Source organism: Carassius auratus, chromosome 36 (genome assembly GCF_003368295.1).
Source record: "Carassius auratus strain Wakin chromosome 36, ASM336829v1, whole genome shotgun sequence".
Classification (NCBI taxonomy): Eukaryota; Metazoa; Chordata; class Actinopteri; order Cypriniformes; family Cyprinidae; genus Carassius; species Carassius auratus.
Genome location: NC_039278.1, coordinates 15,454,799 through 15,466,119, shown reverse-complemented (window position 1 = coordinate 15,466,119; position 11,321 = coordinate 15,454,799). Strand labels below are relative to the sequence as shown.

The window sequence follows — 11,321 nt, the reverse complement described above, 5'->3', positions numbered from 1 at the left end:
AAACATTTGATGTTGTGTTAAATGAGAGACTCAACGTTGGTTTCAGTTTCGTTTTAGCCTAAATTAATTTGTTTTGGCTTGTCGTTTATGTTGCTAGAACTTTTTATAGGCTATTTTTTAAATTCTTATTATTTTTTTTAAATAGGCTACTATTATTTTAAATAATTTGTTATGGAGTGAGGGAAACTAAAATAGCATAGCTATGTTTACAGGCTGCACGAGAAATCGCATGCGATATTTATTGCGCATTTCATCAGTAAAGCCGGTTCTGTAATCAGCTGTAAACATCCCTAATTCCAAATATTTAATTTAAGCTATCGGGAATTGCATGCAACATAACCCGCAGGGTCCATGGGTTACGAGACGAACCGTGCATCACTAGTGAGGGAAGTCATGGCCCAGTGGTTGTAGAAGTTGACTCCTAACCCTAAGGTTGTGGGTTCGAGTCTCGGGCCAACAATACCTCAACTGAGGTGCCCTTGAGCAAAAACTGAAACCCCCAACTGCTCCCCGGATGCTGCAGCATAAACGACTGCCCATTTCTCCGGGTGTGTGTTCACTTCTGTGTGTGTGCACTTAGGATGGGTTAAATACAGAGCACGGATTCTGTTTAGCTGCAGTGGACCGCTTGAAAGCATAGGACAAATGCATGGTCACATCATGAGCATAGTCTGTACAGGGGTGTACAGAAAGTGATAGCAGGACTACAGTTCAGAAGGATATCTGCAGGAAGTCATGGTTCTCTGGCATGTGCAAGAAAGAAGAGAACCCCGTGCTAGAATGAACACTTTTATGTTATATGCCAGTTCTGCTTGAGGCAGATATTTATCCCATTCAGCCCCACTTTCAAATATCTACTTGGCGAGTTGGTCTTTCAATGTTCGATTCAGTGTTTCACCAATACCATCACACTGGGCGTGGTAGGGTGAGGTGCGGGTTTTCTTATTGCCCAATTGACTGCACAGATGTTTAATCAAAACTGACTCGAACTGTCTACATTTGTCCGTATGGATTATCTCAGGGACCACGTGCTGTTCTACAGTGGTTGCATGCTGATCTTTCACAGGGTACAAATTGACTGAAATTCCTGAAAAACCTAATATTATAGGAGCATAGACCAACAAATGCTCTCACCTCAGTCCCAATTTTAAGACCTGCTGAACAGAAACTATTAAAAACTTCCTTAAGACTGTTGAACACCAGTAAATCAAGGTAAACAAGACAAACCTTTCAATGAAGTCCATGAAGCACCAGCTCTATCAATTGTTGGAAAGTAGGAGGAGCATTCGTAAGACCGATCGACATAACCATGAATTGATATAAAGCACTGCCTGTATTGAAAGTGGTTTTCTCCCTATCATTGGGGTCTAGCTCAACAAATCAATTGTGCTAAACCAACGTGCAAAAAATGTGCCTTCGTAATCGAATGCTTCAGCATAAAAACTTCCAGAAACTCTTGAACTTTAAAACCACTGCCGCCAGTCTGTAACCCCCTTAATTCTTGTCTGCAAATGCTCCAGTCTCTTCAGCGTGGATACATGATGACAATTCACCTTTCTTCTTTTACAAACTCACTTGAGGTTGGTCCTTTTTTTCCTCAACCACGCTAGTGATGGGTCACCCTTAAATGATTCATTCATTATGAACGAATCTTTAATGTGACTCGGGACAAATGAGTCATCTCGGGGAGTGATTCTTTCTTTCGAAAAATCCTATAATATCTGTACTGAAATTAGTTCACCTGATTCGAGTCTTATGGTTTTTCAAGCTGTTCGTTCACTACCTGACAGACCCGTAAGATTAACCTATGCAGACTGATTTAATAATAATAGCCAATTGACCACATGCAGTGTTAAGGAAAGATTTATATGAATATTTTCTGTTTCTTATAGCATTATAGTTTTGTATTGTTTGTAGTGTGATCAATGTTTGCGTAAGTAGTAGATATGTTAAGGAAGTAACACATAATATTTTGATAAAATTTTGATAAAATTAAGGAAATGACTCGAAAAAACATTCATTTACAGGTCCGAGTTGGTAAAATTATCCAAATTTCCCATCACTAAAGCGCCCTCTGTCTTAAAGGGACAGGCACACCAAATATCTTTCTAACAAACATGTATAAAACAGATTCATCAACATTTCTTATTCTTCTTTTTATATAAACCCTGAATCAAGTTGAACAAGCCTAATGATTGTCCTTAGCCATCTTCAAGAAACGACAAAAAACACAATACTATATTTAACCCTCTAACTCTAGCATTCAATTCTAATTTAATTATACTATATATATATATATATATATGTAACCAGGTCAAATGATAACATGGCAGATAGGCCTATATATTTCATTTATTGTACACACATTTGTACTTTTTTTAAAGGTCAATGCAAGTTTCAAACCAATTGTAGTACCTATTAATACATTATTTGGTTTCGGACTATATTTACGATAATGAATTACAAAGTCGCAAAACACGAAAGTACATATCGCTGCTCTAAGGGTTTTTACAGATTGCTTTAAAGTTTTTCATAGACGTACTTCTGAGCAGTTCTCATTTTAATAGATTTAAAAGATTAATATACAACTTTTCCATTAGTAAACAATGACGCATTATTCTGGCGAGCTGTGCCATTTCACTGTAACTTCCTCTGCCTCTGTTATCAGATTTTCAGTCAGATCACATGAGCTTCAAGTTTCATTGCCAGTTTGCTTTTAACCTCAATCTGCAAATGAAAATGCTTTGCAAAGTGCTTTTGAAGATGAAAAAATCTGTGAATTTTTAAAACGATACTAAAAATGTAAGTTTTAAAAGCTTAAAGGTGAGTTACAGTTATAATATGTGAAATTCGTATTAATTGCATTTGGAAAGACCAACTAAATTGTGCATTTTTTTTTGTTTCTCATAGTATTTTTATCAGGTATACACTTAAAAAAAATGCAAATGTTACCTAAAAGGTTTATTTCTGCCTTATTTGACCCATAAAAGTTAGTTTTGCTGGAATAAATTGATAAAAGCAGTTACCTATTTTTCAATCTATTTAAGATGAAACCTAACAAATGTTGAAGATCATGTGAAGCTAAAGTAGTTCAGACCTCGTAACAAATGAAGTGAGAGCAGGCCTTCTTCAAAAATAGCTTATTTTGAAATAATTAACTTTATATATTTTTTTCGAAACATCAAACTTGCATAAGAAATGGCCATTCTGTGTTTGATCTGATAAAGTTCTTTTGATATCTTAACCTTGTATGAGATTATATTGTGCAATTTGGAGGTCAGTAGATCGTTGCAACAAACGGCGTAAGTTAAGAAGTGGGTTTGTTGCAACCAGGACAAACACAATGATGGAGATCAATGCTGAAATAAAGAGTCTTTATTAATAACAAAGCACATCATATTTGGCACTTTGGTCTCTTGTCTTTCATAGAATAAAGTAGTGTAGAGGAAAAAAGTTTCACTATGGCAGGAGGTAGAGTTGGTTCGTTCGTATGTGCTCAAAACTTCATGTTGATGTTTTTATACAAGTTAAATATAACATCATAATGCACGTCACATTCATAAAAAGCACTACGAATGTCCATCTGGTTATTAAAAAAAAGACTATAATACAATATAAACTTCTAAAAAAAAAGAGGTTTGAATATTAAACAAAAAGCATCTTGTTCTGTCTTTAATGTTGCTCTCGTGCAAATATATCTTTAAGGAAACTTTGATAAAAACGTACAATAGTTTCACATCCAAAAACTCATTATGGCATGAATAAATAATTACTTTGGGTGAACTATTTATTCAAAATATATTAAAACAAGTATTTCTTTTAAAAAAACACACACACACATAATGGTTGTACTGTTTATGCACTAACATTTAAACTACTTGGGTCAGCAAGATTTAATTGTTTTAATGTTTCTGAAAGAAGTTTCTTCTGCTCACCAAGGATGCATTTATGTGGTCAAAAATACTATAAAAAAAAACAGTGAAATATCATTTAAATTTTAAAGATCTGTTTTCAATGTGAATATATATTGTAGCAAAATGTAATTTATTTCTGTGATGCACAGCTGTTTTCAGCATCATTCCTCCAGTCTTCAGTGTCACATGATCTTCAGAAATCATTCTAATATTATGATTTGCTGCTTAAGAAACATTTCTGATTATTAAAAATGTTAAAAACAGCAGTTTTTCATGGAAACTTCGGGATTCTTTGAATAGAAAGTTGAAAAGATCAGCATTTATTTGAAATATCTTTTTCTAAAATTCTAAATGTCTTTACTGTTACTTTTAAACAATTTAATGCATCCTTGTTGAATAAAAGTGTTACATTCTTTTACAGAACAGTTTTGTAGGCTTTAAGTTCTTTACATTATGTGCAATTAAATATAGTATTTAAGACTCAAAGCATCCTGCATCAGTGAATCTGTGAACTCTCCGCTCAAGATCAGGTCTTGATGCTGTAGTCACGCTGATGTTTTGGGTTTATTCTGTATGGAGGGTGGCTCTGGACCTTAATATGACTGTAGCATGTGTGAACAGCTGTAAGGCTCATTCAGTCTCATCTCTGTCCAGACTTCAGACGAGCGCTCGAAACAGAAACGACAGAGACGCTCCGAGAGCGAGACCAAGAGACAGGAAGAAGGCCATGATCGCTCCAGCCGTCTCCGCCTCGCTCGCATCCACCTTCCTGTCGGCAAAAACAATAGAGACACTCAGAGATGATTGGATCTATTGATTTTTAAGAACCAAGAGCCTCAAGGTGTCTTAAAATGATTTAAGCTAAAACATCTCACATCAAGATATTACTTATTTTAAATCACCCCCTTTAAATTTGTCCTTGAGAACCTGGATTCACATAGTTTTGGGAAATGGTCTCCATAATGAATGTAATTTTTTCTAGTTAGCTCTAATAAATATTATCGGAGATTAATTGAGTACAATTTAAGGCAATTAAGGACTTAACTAATAAATATCAACAGTACTTCCCTAGTTGATTAATCACGAAGACAAATCACGAAGACAAATGTTTATTTTGTAAGTTGCAAGAAATACTATTCAAATGATGCATTATCTAATTAAATATGTACTATTTTCGTATATTTCCAGAAAATAAATCTTTGATTTTGATGACATATTAAAGGATTTTGGATTTAAATCAGAAAATACGGTTATAAGCCAGAAAAGAATTAAAAAATGTTAAATATATATCAGGTGAATGATATATCAACAAACCCTTCAGTAAAAACCTTGAGAATATAGATGGGAATAAAACTGTAAATTTTGGTGCATGAAAGTGCCGCTGAAGTGATGGAGAAAACTTTTAAGGATATCTATTGTAATTGAAGTCTACAGACATAAAAAGATCAAATGCAATAATAAAATCAGGCGGATGATATATGAACAAACCCTTTAGTAAAAACCTTCAGAATATAGATAGGAATAAAACTGTTAAGTTTGGTGTGTGTAAGTGTTACTGAAGTGGAGGTGAAAACAATTAAAGATACGTGTTGTAATTTGAAATCTACAGACGTAAATAGATAAAATGCTATAATAAAATCGGGCGAATGATATATGACCAAACCCTTCAGTAAAAACCTTCACAACATAGATAGGAATAAAACTGTAAATTTTGGTGTGTGTAAGTGCTGCCAAAGTGTCGGAGAAACTTTTAAAGATTGTACTGTAATTCATATCTATAGAGGCAAATAGATAAAATGCAATAATAAAAACTGGCAACTGATATATGAACAAATCTCTCAGTAAAAACCTTCAGAATATAGATAGGAATAAAATGGTCAAGTTTGGTGAGTGTAAGTGTTACTGAAGTGGAGGAGAAAACATTTAAAGATACATACTGTAACTGAAATATAAAGATGCAAATAGATAAAGTGCAGTGAGAAATCAGTGTGAATGATATATGAACAAAACCCTCAGTAAAAACCTTCAGAATATAGATAGAAATAAATCTGGTGTATTTAACTGTACATCCTTTAAAGATATGAAAAGTAATTTAAATCTGTAGATGAAAATATAAATGCTACAACATTATACATAAAGATTATATTCTGGATGTTTAATTTCTGTAATCTGAAAATAAAAAAAAATATGAAAGCAAAAACCCCAAAATGTTATGCCTTAACTTATCTAGTAAATCACAAACGACTGCAAGTGTCATGCAAATAGACTAATTACAAAGAGTGAGAATCATAAAGAACATTCAACTTATAAAACTTCTGGAATTCTAAAATGTAAAAAATTGTGTTTACTTGCGCTACATAATTTAATTAATGAAACTCCTTATTTTAATTCTATACATTTAAAAATTGTAAAAATGTTGAGAACCACTGGTTTAACATTAATCACGTTTTTAGTGTCATTGACATATTAAAGGTTTTGTAAATATTTTGAATTATTTTTTTTTTTCAATTTTAATGTTTTTTTGTAAATTTGCCATGTGTTTTTGTAATTTTGATTATTTGTTTTAAATCCACAAACCTACATGGCTTTTATTCATTTTTATTTCAGTTTTAGTTATTTTGACACTTCAAATTAAACTAAATAAAAAATTATAACTAGCCGAAATAAAATGAGTTAAGGTTTTTCATGCTTTAAGGTTAATATTTTACTTCAAGTAATGAAAGAGTTTTGTGGTTTTAAGCTTTTAGATTTATCAGTGATAATAACTGTGATATGTCCTAGTAAACGAGGGTTCTGTAAGTATTTATACTCACTTGGGCCCGAAGCACATGCACAGACTGGCCAGATATCCATTAGAAAAGGCAAAGAGGATCATGAAGCCGATGAACCAGCCGTCGTGTGAGAAGTAGACGGGCAGATTGTGGCGAGGCTGGACATTACAGAGCATGAAGAGAGGGACAAATATCACACGGGCCACTAACAGACCCGGAAGCAGCTTACTGTCTTTCCCAGGCTGAGAGAGAGAAATAACAGAAAAGACCATGTGCATTAATAGCATAAAACTGTTTTACTATCGAATCCAATTGTTTTGTATGGAGCACCGCACATGACACGCAGGAAAAAATATACGGCTAAATCGTGTCCACGATTTACTAATTAGTTCCCTCAATGTAGTAAAATGTGCACACGATTACTATAGCATTCCCTCGATTTATAAATTGTGGGCACGATTTACTAATTTGTTGCCTCATTGTACTAAAACGTGCACACGATCACTATTCTGTTCACTCGATTTATAAATTGTGCGCACGATTTACTAATTAGTTCCCTCAATTTATTAAAACGTGCACACGATTACTATTGCGTTCACTCGATTTATAAATTGTGGGCACGATTTACTAATTAGTTCCCTCAATTTACTAAAATGTGCACACGATTACTATAGCATTCCCTCGATTTATAAATTGTGGGCACGATTTACTAATTTGTTGCCTCATTTTACTAAAACGTGCACACAATCACTATTCTGTTTACTCGATTTATAAATTGTGGGCACGATTTACTAATTAGTTCCCTCAATTTACTAAAACGTGCACACGATTACTATTGCGTTCACTCGATTTATAAATTGTGGGCACGATTTACTAATTTGTTGCCTCATTTTACTAAAACGTGCACACAATCACTATTCTGTTTACTCGATTTATAAATTGTGGGCACGATTTACTAATTAGTTCCCTCAATTTACTAAAACGTGCACACGATTACTATTGCGTTCACTCGATTTATAAATTGTGGGCACGATTTACTAATTAGTTCCCTCAATTTACTAAAACGTGCACACGATTACTATTGCGTTCACTCGATTTATAAATTGTGCGCACGATTTACTAATTAGTTCCCTCAATTTACTAAAACGTGCACACGATCACTATTGCGTTCACTCGATTTATAAATTGTGCGCACGATTTACTAATTCGTTCCATCTATTTAGTATTACTAGTGTGCACGATTTAGCAAATCGAGCGAACGCAATAGTAAATCGAGGGATTGCAATAGTAATCGTGTGCACGTTTTAATAAATTGAGAGAACAAATTAGAAAATCGTGCGCACAATCTATTTATTTTTTCTTGCATGTCATGTGCTGGGCTCCGTAGTTTTGCATTAAACAGCTGTTTCATTTAATCAATTTCATTGCTCAAAGTAACTAATGTCCATCCAGTCATCTGTATTTATTGCATGTAAATCCTCCCACATGCTGATTCTGAGATTCATATATTTTGTGAATATACAGTATGCATGCTTTTGTGATTTATTGTTCTGAAGGATCCATGTATAAACACAAATATTTGTATGATCCACCTTAGAGGAAGATCTTTATGCAGCAATATGTATATACAGCGACTGTTACAAGTGTTTGAATGCTTTAGTCACACTTAAAAAAATTGCATGTGGATAGAAAATATCAGAGCAAGTGTCTTTTATACTAAAAAATAAAATGCATAAACAATTTTTCATGATAACAGGAGTCATATATACTAAAGAAATGCACTCAAATGCTTTGCAACCAACACATTTGGTAAAAAGAAGTTTGAAAATCGGAAAATGGTGTTGAAAATTAAGTTGCGTAATGTTTCTTACCCACATACAGACAGCGGTCAGACTGCGACCCAGCCAATCAAACATGTTGAATAACAGGAAACAAGACACTGGGATGAAATACAAACCTAAAAAGAAATAATTCAGCCATTATGAACAGGAACTTTTAAAATAAACAGCAAACAAAATGTCTTTGTATTCAAACATTGAAATGTTTTAATATTAGCATGATCTTCACAGTTTGTAAATGCATAAAGAGCGGCAGAGGTTTTATGGTCTAAATATCTTTTAGATTTCATTGTTTTCATGCTTGCGCAAATAATTCACCACACAAAACACTGATTATTTGCATTAAGCACCGATTTTGCCTGTTGTCTCTAACATTATCTGTGAAAGCTTATTTCTTAATTAATGCATTAATTTAAAGGTAATTGCAGAGTTTTAGGCCATAATTCAAACTTTTTTCTTAGTCAATTCTTTTCAGAATTTATACTTCACAATTCTGACTTTTTTTTTTTAACAAAAGTGCTAAATATATTTTTTTTAAAGTCTGAATTTTAAAATAAACTCATAATTGCGACATGTATGATCTTTGACGTCATTTAAAAGGTTTAAAAAAAACAATTCTTGCTTTGAAACTTGTAATTGCATTAAATGACATATCTATGTTTATGTACATGTTAGGTAAATATTATTTAATGTGTTAATTTTGTAGTGGGGTTTTTGTTTTTCTGAGTGATGAGGTTATTGTTGTTTGTTTTGTTATGTTATACATTTTTTGTGTATTAAGGCCCTTGAAAATTAGATGTTGCATCTCAAGGGAATAAAAAGAATACATTTCTATATATATACAGTAGTATTTGTATGTGTATACTCTGTATGTATATTGTATGTACTGTATATACTCTGAATGTATCCAAACTTTAAGATATAAACTCTGTTTAGATATAATTTCTGTTTTTCAGGTTAAAAAAAAAATCATAATTACAATACAAATTGTTATCTTACATTTGTGACTTTTGCCCTCAGAATTTGTCAAACATCAGATATGTTAACATGAAAGTCAGAATAACATGAAAGTTTTATATCAAAATGTAGATTATTACTAACATTAAATATTTATATCTCAGGACAAAGTTAGGTGTAAACCTGAGTTTAAAATTCAAAATTCTGAATTAAAAAAAAAAAATAGTAGGATGATTAGTTGCAACTACAGTAAAAAAAAAAAAAAAAAAAAAAAACACAGAAAAAAAGCATAATAATCATATTGGTGATCAGACTGTGTCGTGAACTCGTTGAACTCTCACCCCACTGTCCTCCATCAGCAACAGTAGATTTAACGTCCACAGTGATGGCGGGAAACGTGCCGATGGTGATGGTGAAGGCGAAACACACAGAGAACGCCATAACCCAGATCTGATGAGAGAAATACAAGAAAAACTCTCACTTTCCCCTGTATTATTGCTATTGCAGCTGCTAAAGTGTTCTGTGTAATGCATGTTTACCTTCTTAAAGATGTCCAGTATGGACGGTGTTTGTTTGTCGTCACCGCCAGCGCTCTTCTCCCGCTCATCTACAGACAATTCTTTTAAAAAACGGTTTTCGACTGATTTGTCATGTGATTTTTTTGTGACGTCACCTTTCTTCATAAGATCCGTCTTGTTCTCTTCATCTTCAGCTGGTTTGCTCTGCTGACTCTCCTGATAGTACTGATAAAACTCCTACAGAAGACAAACAGTAAATGCTTCAGGCTTCATCATTTATCAGCGCGCCGCTCGGATCTTACCAGTTTAGGAAGGACCGCGTACGCTGCGATGGCGAGGGAGATAACGACACACGCTGTGATGAAGTATCCAAACGCGCTGTCGTGTAAAGCAGAACCACCTGAGAGAGAACATTATTTTACATCACAAGATGATGGAAACCTGATTTTAAAAACAAACAAACTAATACAAATTAATAACTATAGCCTAGCTTAATAAATTCTTCTACTTTTTTGTAACACTCAAGGATTTACGGCAAATGTTAAAATATAAAAATATAAAGATTAAAAATACATTAATGTAAAATATGTATACTGTATTTAATAATAATAATAATATATTAATTAATTTAAAGCTAAACAATATTATATATTATAACTTATTAAATTAAAGTTTTTTTCATTTTTTCATTTTTGCAATACTCAAGGATTTACAGTAAAAAAAATGTTAAAATCTAAAAATATATATTTAAAAAATAATGAATTAATTTAAAATATATATATAATTTATTTGATGATAATAATTATATATCATGTAATAATAAAAAGAATAATATATTAACAAATTTTAAATTAACAATATTTTTATTTGTTTTTGTGTGTATATTTATATATCTCTCTATACATCCATGACTTATATATAAATATAGACTTTGTTTTAAGGCACATGTATTTATGAATATATTAATGATCACCATAGAAAGTGTGATGCTTGTATTTTTAGGTGCTTGTATTTATTCTTCAATTGAAAGTGTTATTTGAGTTGTGAAGTGTGTCTTGCAGTATAGATTGGTGTAAGGACTCTTTGAGCTGAAGTGGTTGTACTGTATTTGGGCCTCACTGGCGATGGCACAGATCATGGCGAAAGCAGCGAAGGTTCCTGCGAGCCCCTGTCCGCTCATGATGGGTGTTGTGTAGGACGCTGGCAGGAGACCGGCCATCCCGAACAGACTTCCCTGAAGAACCGCTCCGAACGCTGGGAACAACACGATCAAAGAAGATCTAATGAGATGAACGAGCCGTCCTGCTTCCGTGATGCATTTGT

The 11,321-nt window shown here is 33.2% G+C and overlaps 1 protein-coding gene across 2 annotated transcripts in view; it reads right to left on the bottom strand.

Annotated features, from left to right (window-relative positions):
- Positions 1–3,357: 3,357 nt before the first annotated feature.
- The window catches only part of LOC113055390 (equilibrative nucleoside transporter 1-like), a 16,242-nt gene continuing 8,278 nt past the window's right edge, over positions 3,358–11,321 (bottom strand). For both annotated transcript variants that reach the window (XM_026221676.1, XM_026221675.1), the window contains exons 6-13: positions 11,118–11,252; positions 10,301–10,398; positions 10,154–10,235; positions 10,020–10,087; positions 9,822–9,930; positions 8,557–8,642; positions 6,728–6,927; positions 3,358–4,683 (exon numbers count right to left, since the gene is read on the bottom strand). In XM_026221676.1, coding sequence (XP_026077461.1) covers positions 4,572–4,683; positions 6,728–6,927; positions 8,557–8,642; positions 9,822–9,930; positions 10,020–10,087; positions 10,154–10,235; positions 10,301–10,398; positions 11,118–11,252 — 890 coding nt within the window. In that variant the 3' untranslated portion in view covers positions 3,358–4,571. The remainder of the gene's footprint in view (positions 4,684–6,727; positions 6,928–8,556; positions 8,643–9,821; positions 9,931–10,019; positions 10,088–10,153; positions 10,236–10,300; positions 10,399–11,117; positions 11,253–11,321) is intronic.